The following is a 20,976-nucleotide window of genomic DNA, read 5'->3' as shown; positions in this document are numbered from 1 at the left end:
ACAGGAATGAAACAACCAGCCACAGCAGCATCGATGGAAAGTGTCAAACCCGAAAATCCCAAGGAAGTGCCCTCAGGCTATGAGGTCCCTTCCCTTAACATTGGCCACAGACTGTTTTGGGGATCAACTACAGGCACACTTTAGAATCACAGAATGTCCTGAGTTGGAAGGGACCCATCTCTTGGCTCTGTGCAGGACTCACGAAGAATCCTGAGGGCATTGTCCAAATGCTTCTTGAACTCAGCCAGGCTTGGTGCTGTGACCACTTCCCTGGGGAGCCTGTTCCAGTGCCCAACGACCCTTTGGGCAAAGAGCCTTTTCCCAATATCCAACCCAAACCTCCCCTGACTCAGCTCCATGCGGCTTCCTCGAGTCCTGTCACTGCTCACGAAAGAGAGCGGTGCCTGCCCCTCCGCTCCCCTTCTCTTCAGAGAGCCATGGGCGCGTATATACACGTACGTATCTTTATTATGACCACATTTTCCAGGCAGAGGGCTGCAAACCTCTTTGCAAACCCCCCGCACTGTTGCCGGCAATCCACCCCCCAGAGGTGCGGACAGCGCTCCGCAGCCCCGCGGCAAGGCCAGCGCTCCAGGGCCACAGCCCGGCCCTGCGCTCCCTCGGGCCGCGCCGCCCCCCCGGCCATGCCGGCAGCCCCTCCCTCCCGCGGGCTCCCCCTACCTGTCCGAGCAGCCGCCAGCGCGCTCGGGCCGCCCCCGCACCTCTCGCCTCGCACTTGTCCGCGGCGGGGCGGCGCGAGGAGCTGGCAGTCTCGGCCATGCCCCAGCGGGAGCGCCTGGAGCTGGCGCGGCGGGAGGGAGCGCTGGCCGAGCCGGCGGGGCCGCGCCACCGAGCATCCAGCGGCTGCGGGACCGGCCGGGCTAGGGATGGAGCGGGAGGAGGGGGGCGGCCATCTTTGATAGGGGCAGTGCTCGGCCGGTCTCCAAGCGGCCGAGGAGTTCCGCGCTTTTCAGGCCCGACACCGCGGGGGCGGGAGCGCGCCTCAAGACAAGTCGCCTGTGGGCTCCGCGCCTGGGCACGGGACTGTGCGTGGCATGGCAGCTACCCGAGAAAGCCGCGCCGGGAGCCGGGCCAGCCCGCCCGCCGTGGCTCCGCACCCCCGCGCTGACATCAGCGGCCGAGCTGCTGAAGCGCCCGGCCGCCATGTTTGCTGCGGGCAGCGCCAGCCGGGAGCGCTGCCGCATGCCTGGCATCTTATCCCGGGCAGCCCCGGCGGAGCGGGACCGGGACCGGGAGGAGGAGCGGGAGCGCCATGGCGAGTCCTTGCGCGGGCCGCGGCGGGAGGGACAGCCTTGGTGGGGAGCGGGGCCGCGCCGGCTCCTGCGGCCCCGGCGGGACACGTGGGGCCCGAGCCCGCAGACGGGGTCAGCTCCTGCTGCCGAGGGACCCTCTGGAGAGAGTGTGGTTTTGGCGTTGGATGATGGGGGAGCGGGGGGGATTCGACTTCTCCAAACTCTCCCAGAATTTTGTTCTTCAGCGTTTGAACGTGCGCAGTTGCACTTTTCATTCCCCTCATAGTTTCACCGGAGTTAAACTTGAGCCGCCAGGAACGTGCTGGTTATAATGCAAGTACCAGTTGATAAGAGACAGCCAAAGTTCTACTGTGTCTTCTCATATGATTTACCTAATGAATCAATCTCATTTCTGTCAGAGAGGAAGTTTTACCTGCAGTTTATCTTACGTTTATTTCACACACAGTGTAAATGTTCTGCAGTTCGGGATTTTCAGAGATTTCAGGTTGGCTATCAAGAAATGAAGGCTATGATGTCCTACGTTGGACTGCGAAATCTTCTCCAAGGGCTGAACTTCAGTGTCAAGTACTACTCTAGCATTAACCATCTTCAAACAACGTGTCCTTGTAGTAAAATTAAAGCAAAAAATGCCACATCCTGAACTGTTCAAGATGTACAGGCACACGCAGGACTGCACCACCTGAAAGCATCCTGCCATGGAGATTCTTTTCCTGCAAGGTATGCTGTTTAAGTATAGACTTAATGTCCACAAGCACCTTGGTATATCTCTTAAGGAAGCCAGCCATACTTTTCGAAAGCATGTTGAAGCAGCATAGTTGTCCTGGAGAATTTGATGCAGAGGGATAAATACCAGGATATCAGTTACATTCAAAGACGTGTACTGTTATTAAACTTTCCTGTGCTGCTTTGATGTAAAGCTGCATTTCTGTTGGTCTTCCTGAGTACTTTTTAAAAAACTGGTATCTTCCAGAAATGATCAGGTAAAGTTCAGGAGAAAACTGCAGGGAGGTATCAGCTAGTGTAGTGGCAAAGTATCCAAACTGATGACACCAGACTTAATCACTGTGAGCTGGTTCAAGAAAAAACTTGGTTTTTTCTGTGCTGACCAGTCAGTCATGGTTTACACCATATTAAATATTAAAATATAATATTGATACAATCATGTTCACGTGTTATAAATTATACTTCTAAAGGTACTTGTATTGATTTCTTTATGTAAATAGTGAGCAATTGGATGGTAGTATATCATGCACAAAGTCAGAAAACAATCTGAAATAATTTTAGGTCTTCTGTTCCAGTATTTTTAATATAGATTTTGTTAAATGTATTATAAAAATGTACTGTAGTATGACAGCCTGGAAACTGATTTATATGCATACTGCAAGTGCATAAGTACTGTTTTAAAATACTTTTGGTTTATTTGATCTTAAACATGTTCTCAGATGGATGTGATGTTGTCCTAAAATTGCTTTTATTTGTCACCATAAAGTAAACAGCTCCTAAGTGTGTGTCTTACATGTAAACAGATGTTTCAAGAAGAACATACAAAGTCTGGATGAATGAGAATGTGTGGTTCAGTTTATTCTTTGGCACTTCACTAACACAGTTACAAATGCTGGTCTGTGACACTGGTTCCAGGATATAAACAGATGGTATTTCACCTGAAGGGAAGCTGTGCCTGTTTGCTTTGAAGCAAATGTTTGCAAACTGATTGTTACTGAGATCCTCTGCTATCTACATGTTTCTGGATTACTCTTTTTCCCCAGGCAGGGAGATGTACAGTAACTCTTCAATATATCCCTACTGTCCTACACTGTGACCACCAGCTGTGTATAATATTTCCAGATAAATACCATGGGAACTGTTGAAAACAAAAGGAGGGCAATCATCAAAGTATTCATAAAGAGTGGAACTTGCCAAAATAAGCTGTGGATGCTAAAATTTTACACAGAATCATAGAATCAGCCAGGTTGGAAAAAACCTCTGAGCTCATCAAGTCCAAATGCCGTGGTTAGTAACCATGGCACTCAGTGCCACATCCAGTCTCATCTTAAAAATCTCCAGGGACAGTGAATCCACCAGCTCCCTGGGCAGTCCATTCCAATGTCTGATTAGTCTCTCTGTAAAAAATTTCTTCTGAATATCCAACCTAAACCTCCCCTGGCAGAGCTTAAGACTCTGCCCTCTTGTCCTACTGCTATTGCCTGGGAGAAGAGACCGACCCCCACCTGGCTACAGCCTCGTTTCAGGTAGTTGTAGAGAGCGATGAGGTCTCCCCTGAGCCTCCTCTTCTCAGGCTAAACAACCCCAGCTCCCTCAGCCTCTCCTCGTAGGACTTGTGCTCGAGGAATAAGTATACAGGAAGATCATACAGACATGAGAGAGAGTTTTTAAATATCCAGAAACCACGTTCAGCTCAGGAAATGCCTGAGCTAAAACAGTTGAAGGCTGAGGGAATACCTGTAGAGGAAAATAATCTGGCTTGTGCCATTCTTATGCTTTCCTAAGTGTCTCCTTATGGCCACTCTGAGTTTTTTATTTGGTTGCATCTAGTCTGTGGAATAGTGTTCTCTTAAAACAGTTTTTCCAGTGACTGGGAAGAGGGTGGTACAACTTGGGCATCCTGCAGTTTCTTTACCCTGACCAATTACACAGTTGCTCCAGAGGTTCTCTAAGGGCTTTCACAATTTCTTTGCCTTGTGCTTCCAATTTGATGTACCAGGTAAGAGGGACTTACTGGTCTGAACCAATAACAGAAACTCGTAACTCCTCAGTGATGTGCTTTATGTTCACAGGGAGTTCAGTAAATGGAACAAATGGTTTCTTGTCTACTGGTAATGTTCAGATTTTGGTTCTCATGCATTTGTGAAGACAAACTAGGAACAAACCAACAGTTCTTCATGCAAAGTGAGGATAGGGTATAAAGCACAGGCTGCTTTTTAGGTTTAGACACTATATCATAGTTCATATCATACACTGAATGTTAGAAAATGCTACTCTGTACGATCTCTGTGATGTAGTGTAATATATGTTGTTAAGCTTATTACTTGATCAAGTGAGATTTCACATCATGCAAGAGGAATTAGCATTGTTCTAGCAGTTTTAACACATTTTTAACATTTTTACAATAGAACACAGCTTTGTTGGCAATGAGGTAGCAGTAGTCTGCTCACAGGTCATGGAAAACCAGATCCTTAAACTTATTCCTGATAAAATTGTCGCAGAACAACAGTTCACTGCTCCACTTCATTCTGCACCTTATGAACATTTATATTAAGACTTTTGAGGAAGTGGAGCAAGAACCTGAACAAGGACTCCTAGGTACTGGGACAGAGGTGTGGGTGGTATTGTTGTCTAGGGAAGGAAATGAGAAATTACACTCTAAAGACAGGAAATTATGAAAGAACACCTGTGAAGAAGGGAAAATAATAGAATTCCATAAAAATTAACTAAAACCTAGTTCTAGAAAAAGAACAGATATTTTTACTCATAATCAATTAAGAGCATATATTAATAGTACCCTAAATTTTGAAGAGACCACCTCAATAAATGTATCAAGAAAAGCACATTTGACAATGCCTCTTCAAAAGATCAGGAAGAATTACAATAAAAACATAATATCAACTGTGGTTTTTCTTTTTTGTGGCACATACTATTGTAATAATGCAAAGTTGGTTTGGGGTCTGTAGCTTAGGAAATACTCAATATGTTCGTTTTGATGTACATTGTGCTGGCTTGTAGCCATTGCTGTCTTTCCTCACGTAGCAGGAAGGAACAAGAATCTCCTCCAAAAGGAAGCAAAGTACATCTGTAGTAATGCCAGAGCTTTTGCACAAGAATCTTCTGAAATCAGAGCAGGAAAACTGGAATGACATTTCACCAATATACAAACCCCTGACAAAGAGAATCAAAGAAAAACTGGAAGAATTGCACAACAAGTACACATTCAATTCAGAAAGCCCAAGGGTAAGTGGCAAAAAATACATTTCCCATTGTTAACTGCAAATAAAAAGCAGTGAAGCCATTCCTTCTATAAAATGCTCGTTTACTGATTATTTTATGGTAGAAGTTTTGAATATTTTAGTAATTGTGAGTAGTAGCAGCGTGTGTTTAGAACAGCTTATTCCTGTTATGATAGTGAATTTACCTTAATTTCTCCATAGCCAAAAGCAAGTAAAGATACAATAATCATCTGACTTTTGCATAAAGAATACAAGACGTAAGTTGCAAGAGAATTGCAGTGATCTGAGGCTTTTGTTAAATTTAAAGCAGGTAGAGGAAGCTTTAGTACCCTAACTTTGAAAGAACCTTTGTGATGTGTGCAATTCCTTATTCAGTACCAAATATATGTGCTATATCCTGTCATTTGTATATGGCACAATTCCATTGTACAGAACAATGAATACAAGGATTCTAAGGAAATAGTCTAACTATATGTTGGACTTGAAACATGCTTGTTTTGTATTGCACAGATGAGGTTTGGAGAGAATGTGTACTTTGAAGAGAATGGCTGCATATTTCTTTCAAAAGCAGATGATGGTAAGGGATTTATCTTCCTAATACGGTAGGACTCTTAAAAATGGTATACATGTATCACTTAGTATTCTTTTGTTACATTAAAGCTGAGTTTCTCTGTTTCTCAAAATAACTAAAAATACTTTTATACAATTCTTTAATGCTTGATTAATAATTCTAGAATCCTGAATCTGAAAAGGTGAGGTGAAGAGGGTTAGAGAATAGTATATATTGATACTAAGGCAAGTTGCTGGAGAGGAAAGAGAGAAGTGACTTTTTTTCATAGCCCTGATGCAACATTTTGAAAAGAGAAAAGAACATTCATGCTTTTGTATTTCTGAGGGGGTGGAAAAAAATTACTAATTATATTTATTGAAAACAACCATGCTTTTAGCTATCTGAGCTGTAAACTTCCGTGCGTCTACTAGACGCCAGGATCTATACTTTTAAAATATTTTTAGTAATAACTGCAGGACTTTTTTTTTCTTCTGGAATTGTAATTTTTTGTTTATTTTTATAAAAAAGTTCATTTGCAAATATCTTGTAAGACAGATGTGTGGTGTTGATAAATTCCAGTAGTATGCTTGTGAATGTTGCAGGCAGATTTGTTAAATACAGGCGTTAAAAACCACCGTTCATTTTGGCAGTGTCTTAGTTACAGGATTTTTTGCTCTTTTTTTTTTAATGTAGATGAAGGAAATGTTGACATTTTATTCAGTACTGATGATCTTGGCTTTTCTGATGCCTTTATTCAACGGATCAGAATTTCACCAGATCAGAGATACATGGCCATCAGCTTAAAAAGTGAAAGTTCTGAAGAGGCAACCTGCGTTATTATGAAACTTGGTCATTTTCCTGTTGTGAAAAAAGTAATTCCAAGCGTATTTAGCTTTGGTAAGTTGCTTATAAATATCCTGTGGATCAAACCAGCTTTTAACACAACATTTTTCTTAGTCTACAAATAATATTAAAATTTTTTTTTAAAAAAAGTAGGCAGCATTTAATCCTATAGCTGTCGAATTGTTTCTTATTTACGATTTCTTTCAGACTACACAATTACAAGTTATCTGGTGTGAGTGAAAGGGGCTGCTTTCTTGATACAAATTTTCCTTCATTGTATAAGTAATAATTTATACATGTTAGAACAGTCATGCATATATTTTTTTCTATTGAATTCAATATGCTGCTTTAAAAATTTACTGACATAACTGTTTGTGATATAAAGATTTTTTTGAGAAATGTTCTAGTTGATAAACTATTACAGCTACAAGTGAAGTCATTGATAGCTGTAGACAATTGGCTTTGCTGGAAGAGTGTGCAAGTACTGCCTACTGTTGGGTATTGCCTGGAATTTCAACTGGAGTCTCCGATGTGGATCCCAGTTCAAAGCCCAGTGAAGTCAGCCAGTCTTTCAGAATACATTACAGACCTTTACCTTGCTGTTAAAATAAGCAAAGGTAAACTGAAGTGAATGGGAAATCTTCCTTTTTATAGTATGTTAAAGAATATAGTAGAAAGAGTATAACAGTATGTATACAGCATTCCACATCTTGTATTTTGGGTTATATTGTTGGATGTCATCAAATTTATATAGTACAGTAAGCAATTTGCCTGGGCAGGGCAGAAAACTAAAATCTAGGTAAAACTTCGTAGTTATAAAATTGAAGAGTAGCAAGAATTTAGTGTTGTGTTTGCACAACAGAAGATTAAAATGCCTGTTGAAAACTAAGCCTGCAAACTTGCCAAAGACGTTTTACTCTATACTTGATTTGAACATCTGTCTAGGTCCAGAAGAATCTGGACCAACAGGTCCACAATAGGTGTAGCAGATAATAAGAGTACAAAAGATGACTATCAGAATTGTAGAGATTACAGTCATTTTGTAAATTTAGTCAGGTGTGAGTGAGGTACAGACGTGTCATGAAGTACAGAGGCGCATCAATCATGAGCAAGAGAATTAGATCATATTACCACTTGCAAAGTATGTGCTTGTGTTGAGAGAGCTGCAATAGCAGGGAGAGAAACAGAAGTTCTTGAAAATGTACATCTTGGTTTCTTAAATGCTAGGCTATAGAAGAACTTGGATTTCCCTTCTAAAGGCTTGTCTTCATTGTGAACCCTCAGCTACCTGTGTCCTTCAGAGCCACATTGCTTTTCAGATAGCAAATTGTATGTGTTACTTCAGTGTGGTCCTTCCTCAGGTTTTGTATTGAAAATTAATACTTATATATAAAGCACCATACAATAACTTTTTAAAGCATAAGTGTTAAACATCATTCTGGTGGCTGCAGGAGCAATAGAGAGAGCAGTAATGTGGCTGGATCAGTCAGATTGCTGAACTTCAGAACAACAAGGTTGCTGTATTTGTACATCTCTAATGCTGGTGAACACATATACAGGCATAGAAAACTGGAGAATTTTTATCTCAGCAGTACCCACAGGGCACATGTATCATCTCTTTTCTCTGAATCATTTGTGTGCAGTCACATTCAGCAGTGCAGAGCTTATGCTGCCTTTATTATCTCGCTGACTCCATGTAAACCTCTGTTTCTCTGTTCAGTTTTAAACAGCCATATCTTGTATTTTCCTGTGACCTCCAGAACCCCCACAGGGTCAAGAGCTTCCTGTTACTGGGCCCCATAATATTGTCCTCTGCCTTTTTTTTTTTCAATATGTTGTGAGATTCTTGTTGTGTGGTGTTCAAAGAAACCATGGGGAAAAGGTTTCTGTAGCTTACCCCAGTCCCTGCAGGATGTAGAAGTGCTGTCCTCAGTTCATGTCAGCTGCAGCCCACCATTTACAGCATTGGGTCCAATGTCCATGAACTCCATTTTCTCTCAGTAATAGTATACACTGTTCCAAATTTGATATGCATTTGTCTTTTTTTCCAGAATGGGCTACAAGTGATGTTCTGTATTACACAACTCAGAAGAACCTTAAATGCCAGAATGTGTTTATGACCACTTTCACTAATCAGCAACATACTAAGTTAGTTTATACAGAACAAGATGCAAGGTAATACTTACCTAAAAATATAACAAGTCCTTTATGTATTTTAGAGTGTTTTATATGTAAAATATAACTGGTTCAGAAAACAAAGTGTTCCATATCATATTTCAAATGGTAAAATGCATTTTTAAGTTGTGTTCCATTGTCAGTAGTGCCTTATACAGTCTGTGAATGTGCTCTGTTCTCCTTTTGATATGTGATCAACAGAGATTTAACTTTCCTCTCTTACCTCACGAGTTCAATTGAGTTTATAAATGTCAAGGTCACTCTCAGGTCAGGGTGTCCTTTAATGAATGTGTGACAGTTTCATACAGGGTAAATCAGACAGTAGATTTCATTTTGTTTTCTCTGCTATTGATGTCTGATACATCTTTAAAAAAAACACAGAAGTTCAGGCTAATCTTTGCTCTGGGTAATGGATGAGGAAAATCATTACAGCATTCCCAGAGATAGAACTATTGTTGACTGAATACCCTCTCAATAACCTTTCTTTAAGCAGTGGTTTAGGAAGACAAGAAGGCTCTTTGCTAAACTGAGTGCAGAACTAGTTTTTCAACCATGCGGAGTGTGGTAGATTTATACAGCATTCCATAAATGTTTGTGATTATTCTTAATTCAAGTTACATATTCAATAAAGAAATTTCAATTACACTTTCATCTGCAATTGAAATGGAGTAAATAAGATCCTTTTATTCCAGCTGCATTTGATGCGTAGTTTTGGAAATCAAGTTCCACTGACCTGACTCTTCCCCACAGGGAAACTGTTGCCATAATTCTGAAGGTCACAGTCATTACAGTAAATCTACTAGAAACTTACTCTAAAGGGTCATGTGCTATTGCAGCTCATAGCTGAACTCACTTCTTCATCTGAGATGGCAAGACATTCTTTTGTACTGCCACTGAGCAGTTCCACTCTACATCTCACCAGCTCTTCTATTGCAATCAAGTATATTTTTTAGAAGTGGAAAATTTCTTTACTTCCTTAAAAAATAAAAGCTACAAAGATTAAAAAAAATGGCATATCAAGGTCAGAGGCCTTGGGGAGAAGTGTAACCTGCATTTCAGCTTGACCCTCTTAGAGGTAAGGGTCAGCGGAGCTGAACTGTTGGAATCTCTACTGAATGCAGTGCCACATTCCTGCCAAATTCATGGCTATTAGAGAGGCAGGAAGCTGATTTCTTGTAGACTTTAGATCCCTCTCTGTGCCTGTTCTCCTAAAGATGTCAAGAGGGTGCAATTAGAGGAAACAATAGTACCAAAAAATTGGAGTTCTCCACCTGCAAATAATTAAAGGCACTGAAAATGCTATCTAAAACATCCTTTCCTTCACCGGTCAAATATTCTGAATTCTAGAGATATCATTATTGCAGTCATGTATCTGATCTGTTTGATGCCAGTTATGGTACTCAGTTTCGGGGTGAAATTTGGATCTTTGTGCTGGAGAGCTTTCCTTTTATAGACATCCGGCTTTAAAGACTCAAAATGCCAAAGAAACTGCAGTATCTCAAGATACGACATTTCAGTTAATTAGAATGACTCACAGACAAAACCACGACAAATTTGAATCTGAATTTCAGCCTGAACTTCTCTAATACTAGTGTGCAGTCAGTGGTTATCATTGTTTTCTGTTTCAAAATTTTAGAGGCATTTAAAACCAGTAGATAATTCCTGGTTTCTCAGACAGTTCCAAAACCAGTTCCTAGTTTCCAGCTTTATCACTGCAACACTGTCCATCTTCTGTCATTTTTTTTAAATAGTATTTTTTGTCTTACTTGCTTCAACATTATGTCAGTAGCACATAGACATTTTAGCAATTTATCTGTATAATAGCTCTTTTGTTATTGGTTCCCACATGATGTCCTTTATTAATCTTAATGTAATTATCTATTACTATTTTTAAAAAACTAGAATTACAAGCTCAATAAAAAGTTCTTCATTTTGCCTGAATTTTAAAGCCTATATAGATCAATAAGCTTCCAGTCCACCTCAGTGATGCAGAAACCTGAATTCAGTTGGGCAGCAACTGAAATGCTTTCCTTGCAGATTTCAGGTTCCACACACAAGATTGCAGGTTTTTGAATCCCAGGATAAATGCAACAGAAGTGGGTTTGGGAGTCAGGTAGCCTGAAATTTCTCCAGCCTACTCAGAGGCATGTTGTTTCTTACCTTGCAGGTGGAAGCCCATGATTCTGACACAACATGCATTTTTGAAATACTAATCAAATTTAGGCTCTCTCTTTTTTTTTTTTTTTCCTAATTATTCCCTACAGATTCTTTGTGGACATTTATCTCACAAAAGACAGGCGCTTTCTCACTATCAACAGCAACAGCAAGACAACCTCAGAAGTCTGGCTGGTTGACTGTAGAAATCCTTTTGAGTCACCTGCTCTTGTACAAGCACGAACAAAAGGGGTCATTTACCACATCGAGCATAGAAATGACGAGTTATATATTCTTACTACATATGGAGAACCTGCAGAATATAAGGTAATTCTAACTGATAATTAGAGTCATAGGATTCAGTCAGATCCCTACTGCAGATCATATAGAAATAGTAAGGCTGAATTTTCATTTTGTGCTTCACAGCTTACCAAAATAATTTGAGAATTACACAGAGAGCCATATGGATTGAAAGACTGATAGGACAGGAAGTCTTGCCTGTAGCATGCCAGTTTGATTCTAACTCCTTTGACAGCATCAAGAAATGAGTATGCTTTAACAGTCATTTCCCCTATATTAAAATTTAAGTTGGTGATCTCAGTCTATATAATCAACCTACCTACAGTTCTGCTGGCCATGCTGAAAGCACTTGCTGCATTAAAATCTTTAGATTTAAAATCTATAGATCAATCTTTGAGACTTGATCTTCTTCAAATGTTACTGAATTGTTCTTCCATTTTGCCTAAGTAAAGGGAGTTTAAAAATCTCCAGTTTTAGTCAGGCAAACACCCCCAGTACAAATCAGGTGGTTTTTTTCAATAAAAACATTGTATGAGATCACCGATATGCCTGTACCTCTCATTTGTAACTCTTATTATCACTCATTAATACAAGGTGGTTTATTTTCTTTTTATAGTTGATGAAGGCACCAGTAGCTTCCAGCAGCAAGGAGAACTGGCAGTTAGTTTATGCACTGGAAAAGAAAACAAAGCTAGTAGACTTTGAGATGTTCAGTGATGACTGTATTATGTTCCTGAAGAACGCTGGTCATCTTTATCTAAATGTGATTTCTTTTGTTTCACACTCAGTTCAGTCAATAAAGGTACGTTTTAGTTTGGCTTAAGCAGCATATTTTTCCAGCACTATCTCCTTTTTTTTAACATAGCATTATAACGAAAGCAAAGATAAATTCCAAAAGTAAAAGTGGTTTGAAAACTACAATAGAGCAAAGTTTGTCATTATGACTAATTGTATTTACCTGTGGCTGTTCTTTGGGATTTCATGTGGTGGCTTATTGCAGCATTTAGAAAGTTAAAGAGCAGCTCTCTAATGAGTCAGTTCTTCAACATACTTCAGTCAGGCTCTTTACAACACAGATGATTTCTTATGTAAAATGGGACTGGATTCCCTAAACACTCTACTTAGTTCTACTGGGCCTATTTTTGGTTACGTGCATTGGTGCAAGGAAGGAAGTAAGCCTGGCCCTCGCACAGAAAAAAGATTAGAACGTTCAGAAGACACTGTGCCATAATAAATGGGAAGAGGTGACATTGCAGGACAATTGGTGCAAAGTATTTCTTCTCAAGTTCTGGCTAAATACTTGAGGATTAAAACCCAAGTGACTCAATTCAAACCCATGATTTCTGGAGACCATTCAGACAAAATAATTAATTGATTTGTTTGCCTGAAAAATACAATCTGAACTACTTAGAAGTCTGTTGCAACAAGCTGCCAATGCTGCATTCTATAAAACTGCAATGGAAAAAGGTTTTCAAGAAAGTACACTGTATGGTCTCCAAAATCTTCATTTTTTAAAATGATCACAGTTTATTTATTCAGAAAGGGTCTGCAGTTACTCAGGAGAACTTGGACTTCTGCTGCCATTTCAGAAGTCTCTAGCAACTTAACCCGAGTAAGTAATGGTCTGGCAAAGGGTTTGGCTATGTCCCTGCTGCTCTCAAAGAATGAATCTTGATTTCTTTCATTCTTAGCAGAGTTAAAAACCTTAAATATAATAACAGTAAGTGTCTGAGGGTGAATGTGCCAGAAAGAGGTTTTGTTCTTCACAATGGCTGGCACCAGGAACAAAGTTAAGAGGCAGGGGTTTTCAGCGGCTAGGCATTACTGAGCTAACTCGCAGTAAAAGCATAACAGCTGTCATGGACTTGGCTGTATAACATGTTGAAGTAGAACTGGAAATGCGATGAGAAATAGAGTCTAAAAAATAAAAACCAATGAGGAATGATTTCAAATAATGTTTCAGTTTAAAAAAAAAAAAAAAACACCAGAATCTGCATTAATGCCCATTTTAAACTGAATTTGAATTTGGTTTTCTTTTTTATTTCATTGTTGAACTTCATCCAATGGCCTCAGGAAAAGTTCACCAAAGTCTTTCTCTTTTTGACTCTTTCACGACTGAATTGAAAAGAAACACAGATTGTGCTACCTACAAACTGAAGATAATTAGTTAATATCCAAAGCCTTTTCCTCTGAAGGACACACTAAGCAAAATTTTCAGCAGCAGTGTAAGGGTCTCACTTGAAATGCCGTGTTTTCTCAGCTACCTACGTGGGCCTGTGAATTTGAATTGGAATCTCATCCTGAACATACCACCAGCACTTGCTATTTTCAGCTGTCCTCCCCAGTACACCCCCCTAAACGTTTTGCATATTCATTTAAAGAAAATAATCTCATTGAACAAGCTGTGCAAGAGGTACCAATTATTACGAATTGTCACACTACACGTTTACTAGCTAAAAGCAAGGTAAGAGTTTTTTCAGTCCTTTCCTTTTCCTTTTATTCTTTCCTTCCTCCCCACCCATTTAAAGAAAGTGCATTTGGCAGGGAATAGAGATTAAAAAATGTAAAGAGCAGTTGGTGCTATAGTTACTAAACAGTGGGTGTTTTCTTCAGTGCTATAGAGAAGAACAAGAAAGAGTCGTGATTTTTTTTTCCATTAACCTGGGTACGCCAGAGGAGATAACAGCATACGATGAGTCAAGGATCTTAGTATGGTATAAGTTAGAATTGCTGGTTGATGCACGGTATTGTACTCTGTATAATAAATGAAAAAGATGCTCTGTTGAAAAGAGCTCCCCACAACCAGCTGCACGATCAAGAAGGGAGAGTTTTAACAGCCTGGGTTTTAAAATTTGGAGATGTTAATAAAGAGTTTGTACTGTGGTAAGTGGTAAACTATTTTGTTAATAACATATATTCTTGGTGTTAGAGGGGGAAGGAAGACTCGGGTGCTTTGGTAGTTTAAAAACTCCTCAGGTGTTGCACTTAAATGAATTTATACTCTGCCCACACAGCAGAGGTTCAGTCTCATGCTTTATTTTTCAAGAGTGCTTTGAATATTCTAAGTGAAAAAAAATTACTGTAATCAAAAAAAACACATTTTAAAATAAATAATTGAAGTTTTCATTGCCATGTGTCATTGAGATTTCTGCAGTGTCCCTTATTGTAAAAATACTCCTTTTCCAGGATGAAACTTCGGTGCCAATTACAGTTTTTCATAATATGAATTCTAAAGAACTACACAGGAAACCACTTCTAGTTCATGTATATGGAGCTTATGGCATAGATTTGAACATGAGCTTTAAAGAAGAGAAGCTGATGTTAATTGAAGAGGGTTGGATATTAGCATATTGCCATGTTAGGTAAGTCAAATATAAAAAGGAATTAAGATTTTAATCTGTGGGATATACAGGTATTTCTTGATGAGCAACTGAAGATGTAGAAAAATATTTCATGTAGCTATATGTAATTATTCATCTCTCTATTCATCTATTCATCTCTAGATTTCTTAAATAGTTTGTAACGTAAATTTACCTCAGGGAAAAAGAAGACGAGCACATCCTGCATTTAGGTTTCTTAGATGTGCAGGATGGCTGTACGTAACTTGCAATCGTTTGAAGTCTCATTACCTCTTGTCCCATCTTTGCTCAACAAAAATGCTGACAACATGTTCAAATTGCAGTGACATGTTACCTCCCCCTCTTTCTGAGGGCACTGTGTGCTAGTGATCAGTCTGTGTCTTCTGAAAACCATTTGCCTTCTACACAGCAATAACTAAGCATTTAACCCACATCTCCTGGTCTTTTATTGGCTAAGTCCTCTGTCTCCAGTTTAGCTACACTTCTACCAGTTTTCTAAAACCAGCATGTGCAATAGGTTTGACATTTTCAGGGAGGTAAGCAGGTAAGGAAGACAACAAAAGAATCACTTTAGGGGAGGGGAAGGAAGGAGGGGAAATGCGTAATTGTTTGAAATACCAGTCCCAAAACAAATTCAGCATACAAACATATCTGCTGTACTCAGTGGCAAGCACTGTGCTGTTGTTCCTCCTGCCCCCGAAGTATCTTAAGATGCAAGTCAGTCTTAGATGAAGATGGATTCTTCATCCAAAGATGGCAGACTAATCAGTTAATTAATTTTAAACTTGAAACCAGAAAAGGAGGCTTCAGGTGGCTTAGAACCAAAATTGTGGTTGTGTAGAAATAAATATAAATTCATTCTATAATCCTGTATTACAAAATAAAACATTTCAAGTAGTATTTGAAATTCAAAAACTAGGGGGAAGAAAACCCCAAACCCACCTTTCTAACAGTCTCAGAATTTAAGCTATGCAGAAGACAAATAGTGAGAGTCTGATGTGGAACTGAGACATACTGTTTTACTGTTTTTAATAAATGCTAGTGTTCGTGATGTAAATATTGAAAATGTTTTACATGTTCTAATAGTTTCTTGGATAGAAAGATAATATTGTCTGATTTTGTATTGCCTACAAGGACAGAGTCCTAAAGTGGTGCTTTCCCTGTGAGTTCCAGGACACAAGCACACAAGGGCACAGAGTGCCCTTACAAGAGTTAGTATTTTCACCAATCATCATAGATGGATTTATTTTGTCTTCATGTTGTGTCTTTTAGCCATAAATGAGGGTAAAGATAAAAACAGAGAAAATAAGAGTTAATTAGGAAGGCAAATTATGATTTTGCAACTCTTTGCTGCTCTTTCATTACCTGAAGCTTTGCCGTGAATTATTTTCCAAAGAGACTCAAACTTGAATTTCTTTAAATTTCAGGGGTGGAGGAGAGCTGGGCCTTAGCTGGCACAAAGATGGATGTCAGCATAATAAGCTCAAAGGTCTCTATGACCTGAAGGCTTGCATCATGCTGCTGCACAAACTGGGGTTTTCTCAGCCTAAACACACAGCACTGGCAGCTGCCAGTGCTGGAGGAGTTCTTGCAGGAGCCCTGTGCAACAGTGATCCAGGACTGGTCAGAGCCATGGTTTTACAGGTGAGGTGCTGCAGACCTTTTATGGATTATAACATTAGGCTGTATTTTCTGTTTCGTTCTACCAGTTTCTGAACTCTAAACATTCCAATTCAAAATTCACTTTGCTCTTTTGTTTGAGAACACATTGACTCACCATTCAAGGTCCCCTGTCCTATTTGCCAACTTTTTTTTCTTTTAATGACTTCTAAGGCTCCTTTTGTAGATGTTCTAAATACAATGATGAAAACTCATCTCCCACTGACAATTGAGGAACAAGAAGAATGGGGAAATCCATTAGAAGATGAAAAATGTATGAAGTATATCAAAAGCTATTGTCCATACCAGAATATTAAGCCACAGGTAAAACTATGCTTTCTGTGTGGAATACTACAGTAATAAAGTGTAGTATTGACAACTTTTTGTGGAAAACAAAAACTGGATAACAAATTTAAAAAAAACTCCAATATGAATTATTTCAGTAATAATCTTAGCAATATTTGGAGTCACAAGTGACTACTGAGATTAACCGAATGCCTTGTCCTAAATAATCAGTGTATTTCAAAACATGCTTTTTAGGACTCCCAGGAAGTAACAGATTACTCAGTGGTATAACAAACCTCAACATGCAAAATATCTTCTCCTTTTGTGGGGGCTTTCTGTTGTTTACTGGGTTTTGCAGACTTTGTCACAGAAGGAAGGCAGTATTTTCAACTGATTTAATACCTTCTGAGAGGCAAACACCAAAATGGAAAAGGAGCTATAGCTTTGACATTGTCATCTTAGGGGAAATCTTTCTTTATTTGAAATAATGTGTTAGCTGTGTTGCATAAATTCATTAAGTAAAATCTTACTATTTAAAACCAACTTTTTCTGTGCAGAAAGATAGCAAGATTAAAGCTCAGCTATTGATCTAAGGTGAACCATTCCATGACTACTACTCCCTTTTTTTTTTTTTTTGCAATTATCAGACTTTTGCCAGTGGGAGGAGGATGTTTTTGATGACCTTTTGAGTAGATAATACCCTACTATGAAGTCATACTTCAGACCAAAATGGTTTTTTGCAGTTAGTGATAAAAGTGAGAGTTTTAAAGTAATTATGTAATACATGTTTTTAGATAAAGCCTAATGAGTTGTACAGTAAGAAAAAAATTTGTTACTCTGTGAGAAAAAACAATTGTCAAGTATTTAACTGATTTTTGGTTTTTAATCTCAGTGTTATCCTTCAGTTTTTATCACGGCCTATGAAAATGATCAACGGATACCACTAACAGGAGTCTTACAATATGTTCAGAAACTCAGGAAGGCTGCACTAGATCATGCCAGCAGAACAAATAAGAAAGGTAAGGATAAGAATATTACACATAAATGGAGTTGATTAAACCAAACGTTAATAGTCATGTAATTAAACACCATAGAGATTGACTCCTCCTTAAATGAATTCATTTGTACAACACAATCCCATATTTTTAGCTCCCCAACAGGCTCCGAGATGCAAAAAAATATAAGACTGGGAGCACACGAGTGGGGCTCACTCTTCCTTAGCCCTCAACATACGGCAGCTGTTGGGTGGTGCAAGGTGAACCCTTACCATCAGTCCAGCTACCAACAGGCCAGACTGCAGTTCTCAGCAACACTTGGATAAAATCTTACCTTTGCTGCTCTACTAAAAACTACTTTTCTCACTTTGGTAAAGCTGCAGGTCTTAACCCAAGGCAGAATGACAGCAAGGCCAAGGCACAGGTGCTTTTATACCTGAAATTTAACACTAGCTTTGAGACACTTTACAGCAAAAGGTACATTCAAACCTTACCATTTTCTAGTACTGTCTCATCTGGGGAGAGGTTTTTACCATCAGCATCAAAAGAGATCTTGAATAACTTTTCTAAATTTCATTATGGCAGGTATCTGCAAGCAGCACAACTGTGATGGTTGAGAAATTACAGCAGATGCTGCAGTTGCTGTTGCGGTCTTTGCTCAAAGAAAAAAACACGTCTTTCCAAAAATACTCAGAGAGTACAAACACACTAAATAGATAAATATTTTCCAAACATGCAATTAATAGAAATACAAATAATTCATTCAGAAAACCCTTATATTATCCCTTTTTTCTCCTTTTTTAAGGAATAATAGGAATTCTGTCAGGACTGAAGGCAGAATTATCTATACCGCAACTCACATCTCCACTTACCTTTTTCATTGTTCATTCAATGTAAAGTGATCACTAGCTTCATTGTTCCAGGAGATTGGATTCCTAATATCATCTTAGATGTCCAGGCAAATGGCAGCCATTGTGATTCATCGTGGGAGCACTCAGTGAGTGAGGTATGTTCCCTTTATTGTACGTGTCCATGACGTGTTGGAGGGAGGTGTCCCCTCAACTGATACTTCAGCTTCAGTAGTCATGCAGTCACTGATTGTATGTTTAAAGTATAAAAAAGAAAAACTCCAAGAGCAACTGCTGGTTTTATATATATATAACACAGCAATTCATATCTATAATTATATATATTTATCAATATATATACTTATATAGATAGAAAAGAGACAGTGACAGGGCCAGATTATTGAAACAGCCTCAAAACAGTTTTCAATTCCCACTGTAATGTGTTGAGAGCATTGAATGAAAGGTTCTAAGTTGGGCAAAACATTATTCCAGCAGGAAGAGTCTTGCACCGTAGAGTATTAAGTGCTTAAAATTGTCATACTATTTACTTCCATCTTCCTCACGTGTAAAACATATGATGGGTTTGATCTTTACGTTTTGAAATGCATGATCTATCAAAGCTCTTACAATTAGCTTTCCAGATTCTGCACTTTATAGAAGTGTGTGTGTGTTAAGAGCAACACAGAATATTGTTTTTGACGTCTGAGACTGTCACAGTTGGATACAAATTTTATTACTGTTATTTTGAACAAATCCTAGCAAATGTTAAGTTGGTGGTTGTGGCGGTAACTCCCAAAATGAATTCTTTCAGGAAGAGCGTCATTCTGTCTTAGGGCAAGATATTTCTTAGCATTAGTCTAGGAAAGGAAGATTAGGATAGCTGCACAAGAGCCTGAAGGTTTATAGTGCAAACAATTTTACTTACGTAATTAAATATTTTCATTATTTTAGGTCGCAAGACACCTTGCTTTTCTGAACAAAGAACTTGAGGAAGCATGCCATCTCCAACATCATAGCAAATCCTGCAAATAGCTAATAAACACAATGACCACCTGAAGAACTTCAGGTCGGATTTTTGTTTGTATGGAAAGCAGACACCCTCTCCAGAGGATCTCTGCTCCTGGATCCCTGCTTTATGGGCATAAGCACACAAAGCTGGGTGTGGCATTGGCTAATAAACAGTACAGACCAAGAACTGAATTCCTCTGCTGCCTGGTGGTACAGAAGTAGCTGCCAGCATAAATCAGTTTGTTCAGTAAGTCCTGTTCACAGAAGCCAGCGGTGCAGCCCCACACGAGCAGAGCTGAGCACGACTGGCACATAAAGCCTCACGTGAGTAGCACACGCACTTTGTACAGGCAGCCTCTCCATCCTAAGGGATCTTTTAAGACCACCTTTTACACAAGGCAGTAAAACTCCTAAGTAGTATTTGATGAAAAAGTCTCACTACTTTTAAAACTAATTCCCATACTTAGGTGGTGATGACTGTTGCCCTTCCTATCTACACAGCAGTCATAGTGTACTGATCATGTGGTGGGATTGATCAAATTGCAAAAAAATGGACTCTAAAGAACAGCAACTTTAGCAGAACTCTTTGATCTGAGTAGATTAAAATCTTGCAGTTACCTTAAATAGTATGGTAATCTTAAAAAGTAGGTGCCAAAGTCCCTGTGGAAGACGAAGATGAATGCTCCAGAGGATGATGCCAGAGTTTCTCCAGAGGATAAAACAAAAAGAATGCCCCCTCTGAAGCAGCCCAATTCTTAGCTTAGCTGCCCTCTAAGCAAGGCACAAACCAGCTGTGCATTGGTTGTTAAAATACATGCTTGGTGCACACTTAGGGCCCTCAGGAGGTGGAAGATGCACAGTCCACACTGTCCTCAAATCAAAACAAAGTTCCCCAGACGGACCCCTGTGCCCACAGCAGACTGCACCAAGTCAAATGCTGACTCTTCCTTTGGGCCACATCATCCACTGTAGGTGCAGCAAATGCAAATCAAAGCACAAGTGTGACAATCAGCCTCAGGTGTGACAGTTGCTTCAGCTGCTTACTCTGAAATAAAGTACACACCCCTCACCTCAGCCTTAGGGTAGGAAGAGAAGTAAGAGAATGCAAGTGTATTCTAACTCAGCAGGGAAGGGAAGAATCAATTGGAAATGCACTCCAGAGTGTAGAATTAGATATATTAGCTATATTTTGTTCTTTTTCTTACTGACTTTGAGGATAATCAGAGCTGTTAGAGTTGAGAGAAGAGGTAAGACATCACAACCATTTATATCAGTCCTGCTTGCGATTACCTGTTTTAGCAAATACAGGGCTGCCCCTTTAGAATAAGTTTCACAAATCTACAGATTTGTAAACATTTATTATGAACTGCCACAGGCTTTGGAGCTCTTAATAACCAGCAACTGTAAGGGGCAGCACCCAAAAAGCAACTGTTCTCTTTCCTCCCAAAATACCCACACTTTAACAGGACAGTTTTTTATAGGAGTGTTTACTTTTCTTCTCCACAGACCCTAAGGGGGAGTTTATACCATACTTTTTCCTTTTCATCACCACCAATTCAGATAC

At 39.5% G+C, this 20,976-nt stretch overlaps 2 protein-coding genes across 2 annotated transcripts in view; one reads left to right on the top strand and one right to left on the bottom strand.

The window, feature by feature from the left end:
* The window catches only part of CAMKMT (calmodulin-lysine N-methyltransferase), a 210,934-nt gene extending 210,086 nt beyond the window's left edge, over nucleotides 1-848 (bottom strand). The window contains exon 1 of the mRNA XM_050314356.1: nucleotides 682-848. Coding sequence (XP_050170313.1) covers nucleotides 682-780 — 99 coding nt within the window. The 5' untranslated portion in view covers nucleotides 781-848. The remainder of the gene's footprint in view (nucleotides 1-681) is intronic.
* Nucleotides 423-20,938, top strand: PREPL (prolyl endopeptidase like). The gene is given in 16 exon segments (XM_050314351.1): nucleotides 423-455; nucleotides 1,720-1,888; nucleotides 1,891-1,991; nucleotides 5,040-5,240; nucleotides 5,747-5,813; nucleotides 6,480-6,683; nucleotides 8,681-8,804; nucleotides 11,069-11,285; nucleotides 11,875-12,060; nucleotides 13,519-13,722; nucleotides 14,445-14,620; nucleotides 16,045-16,261; nucleotides 16,451-16,600; nucleotides 17,454-17,580; nucleotides 18,480-18,562; nucleotides 19,356-20,938. Coding segments are annotated over 16 exon segments (2,325 nt in total). The 5' UTR covers nucleotides 423-437; the 3' UTR covers nucleotides 19,437-20,938.
* The last annotated feature ends 38 nt before the right edge of the window (nucleotides 20,939-20,976 follow it).

The sequence above is a fragment of the Myiozetetes cayanensis genome, unplaced genomic scaffold (assembly GCF_022539395.1).
Source record: "Myiozetetes cayanensis isolate MyiCay16 unplaced genomic scaffold, myiCay2020 scf2-11, whole genome shotgun sequence".
NCBI classification, from domain to species: Eukaryota; Metazoa; Chordata; class Aves; order Passeriformes; family Tyrannidae; genus Myiozetetes; species Myiozetetes cayanensis.
This window is presented reverse-complemented; position numbering and strand designations above follow the sequence as displayed.